This window comes from Anopheles coluzzii, chromosome 3 (assembly GCF_943734685.1).
Source record: "Anopheles coluzzii chromosome 3, AcolN3, whole genome shotgun sequence".
In the NCBI taxonomy this organism is placed as follows: Eukaryota; Metazoa; Arthropoda; class Insecta; order Diptera; family Culicidae; genus Anopheles; species Anopheles coluzzii.
In genome coordinates, this window is record NC_064671.1 from 68,592,444 (window position 1) to 68,604,225 (window position 11,782).

The window sequence follows — 11,782 nt, forward strand, 5'->3', positions numbered from 1 at the left end:
TGCGTAATTTTACCTTAAAACGCAGTATTTATACGTTGATAATGGAGCAAGGTAATGAGGTCATTAGTGTGCTAGTGATGGGATCTTTTTGGATCGATTATAAAATGACTAAGATGAAACTTAATGACTAGCACAAGCATGGACTTTTGTGAATGAATCGAGCGAATGGAGAAATTAAAAGTAATTCTTGGAATTAATTAGGCTAGGGCGGCGCGATTCGGAAGTCCAAATAATAGAGGGTATCCAAATAATAGAAACACTGGAGAAACTCAGGGCAAAGCGTTGTTATGCGATAATAATTAACGAAGGTTTGAGAATTGGTTATTGATTTGAAAGTTACGTTACGCATGAAACTTTGACGTCTTGATAAGAAGAATGTTTTAGAGAGTGTGTAGTGTATAATATTGATTCACAGCCAACGATTTGCTCTCTGTATGAAAGTTATCTGCGATGGCATGTGTGCTCCAACTGAGTGTAATGCTAAGGTAAAATCAAGAGCATTCTGACAGCTGAATAATGTCAAAGTACACTTTGACGCTTAGTAGACTAGTCACTGGAAGTACTCAAAATACAACTTCAGCGTAAGCAATTTCTTTCCTATGATGTGAAAGAATTCACAAACTTTTACACATTGCAAGCACACTTTAATACCTTACTTTGAGCCCGTCTAACAGTGCATTGATCAGTATCGGGACGTACCACCAGTATACAACGACAGCAGAACCGTCCCGCCTACGAACAGCGCGCCGTTTTGGTACACTTAATCCGTTTGAGCGAACCAAACCATCGCGAATCGTACGTGTTTTCCTTTCCTTCGCCAATCGTAATGTCTAGAATGAAGTCTGCTTCCGGGAAGAAGTTTGGCAAACGCATCGCACTCACCCGTACGCCAGGGTACGCGTACAGGGCGGGCGGTATCGGACATTTGTTCGGTATGTAGCCGGTGCGTCTCATTTCGCGGTGAAAGATCTGCGCCAACCGGTGGCTGGTTGGGTTGCCCAGGAACTTGCAGAAGCTAAACGTGCGATTGTTAAGCGGTGCCTGCAGCGCACCTTTGCCAACATCGAATATAAGGGCGATTCTGAGCTACATGAAGTGGGAGGTTGGGAACGGTTAGCAGAAGAAACATAAAGAGGAGACGAATTCTTTACGAAAGCGCGTACTTACCCATGGGTCGAACATGGTCTTCATTAGCTTAGCCTCGGTGGTGAACGTACTCTCCGTGTCAGAGTTATTAATGCTGCCGCTAGCGATCATGTACTTCATGTCACCGATGACGCTGGTTTTCGTTAGGAACGGCACCACAATGAACCCGCTCGTCTGTGCCGATACGAATATGGCTCCATTCAGTAGAAAAAGTGTGGAAATAATCCACTTAAAATATGAAGTCATTCAGCGGGCAGTTGGAAAGAGTAAAGCAATTGTAGCACAGACTACAACAACACACGATAGTGATTGAGAATAAAAGAGATCTGCAATGGGGCTTTCAAAACGTTACATTAGGTTTTATAACCCTACGGCTGGGGCGGAAATAATTGTTGGCGAATGTGAATTGAGATTATTAGTGAATTGCATTCAGACCGATGGGGGTTTGAAGCGTATCAAGTTGAATTTGGCGGTATTATGTTCATGTTTTTGTATGTGTTTTTGTATTTTCCAATTCAAGCTGTTGGTTGACATCAATAAACTTTTTTGACAGATGTGTTAAAACAATAATAGACGTTTGACGGTCGGTAGGTTGATACTTCAGCAGTTGATGTTAGGGTATCATAGTAGCCTACATTATTGTTAGTTGTAGCAATCGAATGGTAGGATCAAGCTAAAGGCATTCGAAATAAATTCATTCGCATTTATTTATATCATAAACACATGTTTTGCAATATAAAGAGCAAAGTTTCCGAATGTTAGTGATCTTTTTCGTTGCTACAAATCGTCGAGCATTATTCGAATTCGAGCGTTCTACTAGCAACGTATCGTTTTGGTGCATTGCATCCGTTTCACCGATCCGTGCCATCGGGAATCGTAAGTGTGCACGTCTCCGACGCCGATCGTGAAATCCAGGATGAAATCCGCCTCCGGAAAGAAGGGCGGCAAACGCATGGCACTTGCACGGACACCACGAAACGAGTACACGCCCGGCGGAATCGGACACCTGTTCGGTATGTAACCGGACCGTTTCAGCTCCCGGTGGAATATCTGCGCCAGCCGGTTGACGTTCGGATTGCCGATGAACTTGCAGAAGCTAAACGTGCGATTGTTGAGCGGAGCCTGAAATGCACCCTTGCCAATGTCGAACAGCAGTGCTATCCTGGACTGTTGCGTAGATGGGCAAAACATAGGGAGAGCTGGGTGAGTAAACCAACCACTCACTCACTACGTCAGCGTATAGTACTTACCCATGGATCGGTTAGTGTTTGCAAAACCGTTACCTCCGTATTGTACCGGCTTTCGGTGGCCGTATTATTCAAGCTACCGGTAGCGATCATGTACTTCATATCACCAATGACGTTTACCTTCGTCAGGAAGGGCACTATGATGAAGCCACTGGTCTGCGAGGACACGGCCAGTGTCCAATAGAGCAGAAGCAGTGCAGGCAAAATCCATCTGCAAGTGAACGACATCTCCAAAGCTGTTGAAAATGGAGTAATGTTTCAAGACTGTCCTTGCTGGAATTGTGACAGGGTTTGATACCAGAAATCAAATGCCATAATATTGCATCTTTAGCAATTCAACTGAGATTATCAAATGAAACATATGCTGTTTTCTTTTCATTCAATTTGGGAATTTGAATTTAATTGAGTGCATTGTGCCCAGCAGGATAATTAGTTAAATCACAGACCATTGATTCTGCTTTTAATGAGGGATCTCGCTAAGAGATCGTTTTCAGTACACTTGACTCTCTGGAATTGTAGGTGAAGTATAAACATATATGTACTCAAAGTATGGAATCTTTTACAAGATGTAAAAGCGTTGCATTTTATTTGCAAATTTTCCAATGACGTAAAGAAGCGACTATTATATTTTATGCTGTAGGTGCCTATTAGCGAGAAGTTTGAGAATAGAACACTTAAAGCTTAGTGTTAGAATGTGTTAGAAAACTTACATATTCTCCGTGAAGTGTGCTGATATTAGCGTGTCTGTTGGAGACAGTTTCCTTGTCCCTGTGCTTATCGTGCACAATCGGTGAGCAAATCTTAGTGGAGGTACACAGCGTTATATGTTAGCATCAAACGTTTCATGCCGGTAACATCATTAGCATGACAACGAACAACCAATTGCAACATATCCTAGCATCGACCAGCTCTGGAACATTTTATTCGCTTGATCGTCCCGTACCAACGGGCATCGTAGATCAACTCGGTCGTTGTACGAAGGAAAATTTGCATTATGAAATCCGTTTCAGGCAAGAAGTTTGGCAGCCATACCGTAGCCATCGGTATGCCGTAAAACGCGTACACATCGGCAGTGATCGGGCAGTTGCGGGGCATGTTTCCATTCCGCTTCACCTCGCGGTGTATGATTTGACCGAAGCGGTGCATACTTGGGTTCTTGAGAAACTCGCAGAAATCGAAGGTTTGATTGTGCAGTGGGGCCTGCAGTGCGCCGGAGATGACATTGATCCAAGCCACAAAGGTCATCTGATAAAGAAGGTGTGTCCATGTGACACTTGCTGTTTAGATAATGTAAAATAGATCGATAGCAATTTACTTACGTGCAAATTGGACATAGGTCTCTTAACGTCTAGGATAAGATCCACCTTGTGCTCGGTTGGTGTGTTGTGCGCCACGGTAGTTGCGTTTAGGTACTTTGGGTTAGACTGTGTGATCACGTTCTTGACGATCGGGATCGTTTTGTACGACCGTAGGCTCGCTACCGGCTGGAGGATCGTTATGAAAAGTAGGCAACATAGAAGGCACGTCCGTAATTGAAAGGATGCCATGGGAGCACTTCTAAACTGCTTTCGTAAATGATGCCCTATGTATGCCTAATTTCACCTCGATCCACAGTATTTATACGTTGGTAATGGGGCAAGATAATGCGTTTATTAGCGACTGTGATGTATTCCAGTGATAAAGTGCACACGTGCAGCTAATTCGTGATCGTTTAGATCCGTTATAAAACAAATTAAGATGTCTGGTGAATGGACTTGTCTAAGCACGGTATTTTGTAATTAAATTGAATCAATTGAGCGAATGAATGCTGGTGAGCTTTTGCTGAAAATCTTAGAATCAATTAAGGTATGTCGCACCGACTTCCATTCGATAGCAGAATAATCAAATAATAGAAACGCTGAAAGAGCTCGCGCTAAAATGTTGTAGTAATGTAGACATCTTGATAGGATTACCAAAAGTTGTGCGAGAGAATGTTTGCACGGTGTTTAACATTGATTTTGTGGCAACAATAATGAAAGTATTGCACTGTGGCAACGGTATGTAAGTTATCTTCGATGGCTGTAAAGCTCCAACTGAGTGTAATGCGTAAAATCAAGTGTTTTGCAGATGATTGCTCAGAAGACGCCTTCATGGTGAGGAATTATGTTAAAGTTAAAAAAAGCACACTGTCTCACGTTACCCGATGACAATGTCACGACGTGAAAGGTGAAGGAGTAGCCAAAATCAGCACAGTTAAAATATTTCACGCGAAACAATTATGTATGTATCCGTTTGTATCCAACTGTTATCTTGTATGGCGGGATGAAATTCGATTAAATGCCATGTGCAATGCACATTTTTTGCCGTAAAACAGATTGATTACATACAGCCTTCTCATCGAATATCATCGCATTTTGGATTGACGGATCCACACCTCACGGTTCAGTGTGTCCAGACGCACGCAATACTTTATTTGCTGCAAACATTTCAAATCATAACCCTAAGACTAAACACACTATATTAACTCAACAAAAAAAAAAATATGATTGGTTGACAGAGATCAACACTAGCAACGCATGGTTTTCGTACACTTGACTCTTTTGAACGAACCAAACCATCTGGAATCGTAGGTAAAGTGGTCCCCCATTACGATCGTGATATCGAGAATGAAATCCGCCTCCCTGAAGAAGGCCGGCAAATGCATCGCACTCACACGGACGCCACGGTACGCATAGTGACGGGGTGGTATCGGACACTTGTTCGGCGCGTACCCGGCACGCTTCTGCTCGCGAAGTACTACCTGCACCTAATGGTTAACGTTCGGATTCTCCAGAAACCTGCACAGGCTAAAGGTACGATTGTTGAGCGGAGCTTGCAGTGCACCACCGCCAATATCGAACTACAGCGCGATCCGTAACTTTATTTCGAAGGGATTGTAAGGCAAACATTGATACAGTGCGAGCACAATAGCTCACGGCATGCGCCTACACTTACCCATGGGTCGTGCATTGTCTTTAGCATCATTACCTCCGAGTTGATGCGACTCTCCGTGGCTGTGTTTAGTATGGTGGCGTTCGCCGTCATGTACTTCATGTCGCCGAAGAAGCATACTCATATTAGACGCAGATGTTACGGATACGGAAAGTAATGATGACAGTTTGTTGAAAGACGTGAGACTGGTGCGGGCGCACTACCTTCTTTTTTCTGGATTCTAGTTTTCTGCTAATTATGCTGCAAAAATGAAATCCCAAACATGTAAGATCGGTTTACTAGATCAATCTAGCACTAGCAGCGCATCGCCTTAGTACACTTGATTCTTTTCGATGCTCCAAACCATCTGGAATCGTAGGTAACGTCGTTCCCTATCCCAATCATGAGATCGAAAATGAAACCCGCCTCACCGAAAAAGGGCGGCAGACGCATCGCACTCACACGGACGCCACGGTACGCGTAGAGGCGGGGTAGTAGCGGACACTTGTTCGGCATGTAGCCCGCACGCTTCAGCTCCCGATGCACTATCTGCACCAGCCGGTTGAGGTTCGGATTCGCCAGGAACTTGCACAGGCTAAAGGTGCGATTGTTGAGCGGAGGCTGCAGTAGTGCCCCTTTGCCAACATCGATCTGCAGCCCGATTCGTAACTTTATTTAGCGGGAAAGGAAGCAAACATTGATACAGTGGCAGTGGACGAAATGTAGCACGCAAGGTGCACCTCCACTTACCCATGGGTCTTGCATCGTTTTAAGTACCGTTACCTCCGTGTTAATACGACTTTCTGTGGCTGTGTTTTGTAAGCTGGCGTTTGTTACCATGTACTTCAAGTCCGCTATAACGTCCAGCTTACTTAAGTAGGGTATGAGAATGTAGTTGTCCGCCCGGACGAAGGGCGAGAGCGCCGCTCCAGTCAATAGAAACAGTAAGAGAATGCTCCATCTACACGCCAGCAACATCAGACAGGGTCGAAAGGAAACAACCAAAATCTACAACGGACAAAACAACTATAAAGTGCAAAGAGTGTGATAGTGAAGAAAAAACAATGGCACTTGCACGTGGCAAATGTGAAATTAATTGTCGCTTAAATACATGGCACGTGGAATTTTGGGAACATGTGTACTAATACACCATCGGTGATTGAGTTGTTTTGACGTATTTTCTAATGATTTTGCGAGTTTTCATTTCGAGAACCAAACACCCAGATGCCCAGTAAAATCGCGCTGCAGGATGACGACATTTCATGGATGACAGAAGACCGTAAAATGCTACCGCAAATGATATTGAAATAAAGGTTTAACTAAGCGTCTTTTAAATAATAATGAGCGCTAAATGTGATACTAATTGATACTATTAGTTTTATCAGTATAAATTTGTTTTTCCCTGATGAAGCTGATATGTTTGTTTATCGATCACTGTGAAACAGTGCTTGATAACAGATCGCTCTTCAAGTCCAACAGATTTAGGTATATAATAGACTCATTACCATTGCTCATTACTCATTACCAGAGTCGATCCTGTGGTATAGTCGTCAACTCGTACGACTTAACAATATGCCCGTTATTGGTTCAAACCACACATGGAAAGTGCGTACGATTAACTATCCCGCTATGAATGATCAAAAATAATCAACATAGGTTTAAGACACACGGCAATGACACTACCATGATAGCTCAAGGTCGCTATTTCAACTCTCGACTGAATTGTGGTTACTTACCTATAGCACAGCCTCTTGAAACACGAGAACTGTTTGCTATGAACTTCCCAACGGCGGTCCCCGTAGGGAGTTGGAAGCTTCTTTATTATCTATTCCCGATTCCATCTATATAGATTCATCAGTTCGCACCAGTTCAGCAACGGCTAGTTGAGGTACATTTGATGCCGTTAATGAACCCATACCAGCGGCTGTCGAACGTACGTATATTAGCGCTTCCTAGCAAACCGTTGACATCCAGCATGAAGTCTGCCCTGCCAAAAAATGCTGGCAAACGCATCTGTCCGGTGGTAACGTTGCGAAACTTGTAGACATCGACCGCTATCGGGCAACCGAGCGGCATGTTTCCGTGGCGCTTCATCTCCCGATAGACGATCTGCACCAGACGATGCGTTTCCGGGCTGCGGATGATGGTGCACACGTTGATCGTTTGGTTGTAGAAAGGTGCTTGAATCGCACCAGCTCCTAAATTAAGCCAGAGGACAATGGATATCTGTGGTAAAGGGAGATAAATCGGGGCACGTTAGTGCGGTCAAATTTCACCTGGTCAGACTAAATTTTACACGAGGGTTTGCAAGCGGTTGGATGACATTCATGTCAATATCGATGTGGTTTTCATTTGACGAGGATTTAACTTGTGCCGTAAGGTTTAGGTACTTTAAATTACTCGTCATTTGTACGCGTGTAATAAATGGTGTCAGCTTGTACCCAGGCAGGGCCACGATCATAGAGGCTGCATTGAGCACTAGGAGTAGATAGAACAGACTGCGATGAAACAAAGACATTGGATTGGTTCGAAATTACACTATGGTTTGACGGTACTACTTTAATTCGCAGGGGGTAGTCGTTCGGCCAGATTATCGGGCAGTTCTAGCAGTAATTTCTGGACAATTACGAATCCTTCAGTGATGATTGATTTCAGCAGTAATATTGCTGCAGTAGTTATTATCCAACTGGGGGAAATGAAGGCAAATTAGGAGATTAAAATACAAAAAAAGAATTTGTATAATGTATGAATTTGTGTAGAAGATGATAATCAAACACTTTCACACTTGTCTCAAAGCTTTTTGCTTTTGAACTCTCAATCTATCATCTCTCGCTCTGATCTAGATGACGTGGTCTAATGCCATTGATGTAGAATTCCGTACGAGAAATACCATGTATTTGCGCTGCCTACAAGAGCTGAATTTCCAACGCAATATCTAACAATGGTTGCTTATTGAATTCTCTTAGTTACTTACTTACTTACTTATCCGGCGCTACAACCGCTTTGCGGTCTTGGCCTGCCTCAGGAGTGTCCGAAACCGCTCACGGTCTCGCGCCTTCGTCTGCCAGTCCGTTATCCCGGCCTTAATGGCGGACGCCTCCACGCCATCTTGCCACCTCAATTTGGGCCTACCACGCCTCCTCTGTCCTTGTGGACGGCCTAAAAAGACTTTACGGGCTGGGTCGTCCGTTTCCATGCGTACAACATGGCCAGCCCACCGGAGCCTGGCGAGCTTAATACGATGTACGACAGTGAGGTCGCCGTACATCTCGTATAGCTCGTCATTATATCGGCTCCTCCATTGTCCTTCCACACATACGGGGCCAAGTATCCTTCTGAGCATCTTCCTCTCGAACGCGGCTAGAATTCTCTTAGTAGACCATTTTATTTATTCATTTCTTAATTTCTAGTCTTGTTGCACATGGTTCGTGAGAGCTACTGATTTATAGCCTACCATCGGGCGTTCGAGCAATCAGCATCGACTCGCAGAGCTGCATTTGACACCGCGAATGTGGCCGTAGCAGCGTCCCTCAAACGTGCGAACCTTACCCGTACCGATGAGCCCGATTGCTTCCACCATAAAGTCTGCTCGGCCAAAAAACGCCGGCAGTCGGACCAGGGCCGTGTGTATATCACGATATTTGTAAAGACCCACCGGGATGGGACATCCGCTGGGTACGTTCCCATGCTTTTTCATAACCCGATACACGATTTGCAGCAGACGATGCTTATCGGGATGTCTCAGCAGACTGCAGATGTTGATGGTTTGATTATAGAAAGGTGTCTGGAACGCACCAGACGCTATATCGAGGAACAGGACAACGATTGCCTGGTAGTGGAGGAAGAGTACGTAGAGTATGTAACGATTGTCAGTAGTGATGTTTACGAATATTACCTGAGGATTGTGAAGCGGTTGAATCACGTTCATATCGATATCGATGAGATTTTCCTCCTCTGTGGTGGTAATCGTTATTGTTATGTTCATGTACTTTGGATTGTCGGTTAGTTGCACGTGTGTTATGAAGGGTGTAAGCCTGTAACCGCTTAGGGATACGATCACTCTTACTGCATCAAGAGCTAGGAGCAGATTGAGCAGCAGTCTTCGATAGTAGAAATACATTGGACTGGTGACTACGAACGAGCATGTGCTATATACATGATATTGTGAATATAGCGTTATCGGCACTGAGCCTATCGGTGATGCTTAAATGCAGGGAAACATACTCCCTAAATGTGCGATCAGTACAGTTGATAAGCTTGACGATTAATTGAATAGTGCCGTAAAGGTAATAAGAATAACTATATTTATTTGCAATCCTGTCCGGCCGTAAAACGCTTGCTGTATCAATTGGGCAGTGATCATACCAAAGTTCATGTTGAGACCGATTGGAATGGAACATTCGTAGGGTACCTTGCCATATAACGGTACAAGATCTGCACTGAATGTTACATCAATCCAGATAGAAACTATTGGTTGTGTAGCATGAAAGAGATAAGAGTGTAATCATCACCGACATGTACAAAAATGTATGCTCTTGTATACATTTTATTGTAGATCTTCAAGATCAAGATCTATAAAATTCACATTAGATTTTTTATTAGATTGTGCTTAAAATCTTCAAGTACTTTGGATGTTATATGATAGGGTCAGGCTACTTTAACCACAATCTTTAAGTACTTTGGATATGATATGATAGGGTCAATCCCCGTTAATGATCCTCCTACTCATTTCAGACTATGTTAACGATCATGTTCAGTTAGTCTAGACAGTAACGTTAAACGAAGTGACAGTTTTATTCCGATTGCGCATTGCGTGTGTTTAATTTGAAACCCCGTGTGACATTTAAGAGCGAATGTTTAAAGATGTTACACCCCGGTGTCCGCTACCTGCACTCTCAATCACGTTTGCTTGTGATTGAAATGCATCGGACATAAAGACCATAGCCTGCTGGATCTTGTTTAATCGTCAATTGGTACTCTTTTCAGTCGACCGTACCATCGGCTGTCAAAGATCAGTGTTTTCTCCGGTCCTGTCCAGCACTTCACCGCCAGCTTAAAGTTCGTTTGGGGCAGATACACCGGGAGCCGCACGTGGTTAAGGGTGGTATTGCGGAAATGGAGCTGCAAAGGTTGCACTGGACAGCTGGTAAGCACTCGGCCGTGCCGCTTGAGGCTATCAAAAACCATCTTCACGAAGCGCTCGTTCGGGCGGTGCAGAAATGCACAAAGGTCAATCGTACTTTCGTACAGTACGTTCTCCATCATTCCCGTACGGACGGAGTAGCGCGACTGAAGCTGTTTGGAGATGTACGAGAGAATTAAAACAGAGATGTGTTAAAAGTTCTTGAATTTCATTGAACAGTCGAAGGGAAGTGTGTACCGTTAGTGTGTTGAGCTTCTCGAGGAAATTAACGATCAAGTCAAACGTAGAAAAGGGCGCTTTTGGGTATCGGGTCAGCGCGACGGATGCGTTCAAGTAGCGCGTGGTGGCCGTAACTTCCGCGTTGGTCAGCATAATAAGCATCTGAAGCGAAGCAAAGCAATCGAAGGGGGGTTTAAAATGTAATAAAATGGTCGCTAGATTGTACAGTAAACTCACCCGTTCCGGTTTCGCAGCTTCCGTCCCCGTCAGGTAAGCAAGCAGAACGAGCAAGGTCGTTGCTGCGTTCATCGTGATCTGTGCTACTGTCGGCAGCTGTTTGTATGCAACTGGCGTATTTGTGCTGCCTGACGGTGGACATTGTTTTATCGATGCTATGTACAAGCGGCGTGCATAGATTATTCGATAAACACTGTTTCTGACAGAGACATGTTCTTTTATCTATACATTTTGAATGAATCCACGTAACCGTGACAGATATTTATAAACACAATTTAGACGAAAGGGAGGGTGGATGTACAGATAATTTAGAGTGTTTTATTTACTGTTAGTTTCATTCGATTAATCATTTTTTGTTTTCTTCATCTACAAGTATAAACTGCACACCGCCGGACGCAGATAAAGCAATTAAAAGGCAATCTGTAGGGTTATACGCCATACATGATACATGCCGAGTCGATAGCACGCATCAATTACACAGATACTAAGGCCGACCACGAAAATGACACCTATTGCTTGATTGAAAATATTAATTACTTTGCCAGAGTGATCGAATCGATAGGCAGATGTTGGTAAAATATACCAGTTGGGTAATTATTTTTCAAGGAAAATCAGTCCTTTTATCTTGCCAATTATAAATTGGCTTAGACTTTTTGTTTTTGTACATGATGCAGCAGAAATTCGCGTCCGAACCTTTAGCACATTAATACTACAAATACGACATTGAAATCGATTTTCGGTTGGAGGTTGGGAACGGGTCACCTTCATCTTGCTCATCACCTTGGTACCGGACTGCAAGTGATATAACAGAATTATATTGTCCTTCGTTTCAGGAAAGACA

At 43.7% G+C, this 11,782-nt stretch overlaps 3 protein-coding genes across 4 annotated transcripts; all 3 read right to left on the minus strand.

Annotated features, from left to right (window-relative positions):
- Nucleotides 1–249: 249 nt before the first annotated feature.
- On the minus strand, nucleotides 250–2,356 carry LOC120959737 (uncharacterized). Its single transcript, XM_040383362.2, has 2 exons — nucleotides 1,168–2,356; nucleotides 250–1,086 (listed from the first exon to the last, which is right to left on the minus strand). The coding sequence occupies exons 1-2, from the start codon at nucleotides 1,390–1,392 to the stop codon at nucleotides 733–735; spliced, it is 579 nt and encodes a 192-aa protein (XP_040239296.2). The 5' UTR covers nucleotides 1,393–2,356; the 3' UTR covers nucleotides 250–732.
- Nucleotides 2,357–2,830: 474 nt separating this feature from the next.
- LOC120959738 (uncharacterized) lies at nucleotides 2,831–4,083 on the minus strand. The gene is made up of 2 exons (XM_040383363.2): nucleotides 3,713–4,083; nucleotides 2,831–3,638 (listed from the first exon to the last, which is right to left on the minus strand). The coding sequence occupies exons 1-2, from the start codon at nucleotides 3,938–3,940 to the stop codon at nucleotides 3,288–3,290; spliced, it is 579 nt and encodes a 192-aa protein (XP_040239297.1). The 5' UTR covers nucleotides 3,941–4,083; the 3' UTR covers nucleotides 2,831–3,287.
- A 1,567-nt stretch (nucleotides 4,084–5,650) lies between these two features.
- LOC120959735 (uncharacterized) lies at nucleotides 5,651–11,514 on the minus strand. 2 transcript variants are annotated; one of them, XM_049609497.1, is made up of 3 exons: nucleotides 10,942–11,514; nucleotides 10,723–10,866; nucleotides 5,651–10,637 (listed from the first exon to the last, which is right to left on the minus strand). In XM_049609497.1, exons 1-3 carry the CDS (start codon nucleotides 11,011–11,013, stop codon nucleotides 10,302–10,304), a joined length of 552 nt encoding a protein of 183 aa, XP_049465454.1. In that variant the 5' UTR covers nucleotides 11,014–11,514; the 3' UTR covers nucleotides 5,651–10,301. The 2 variants fall into 2 exon arrangements, with proteins under 2 accessions (XP_049465454.1, XP_049465453.1); XM_049609496.1 differs by having other exon boundaries at nucleotides 10,723–11,514.
- Nucleotides 11,515–11,782: the final 268 nt, after the last annotated feature.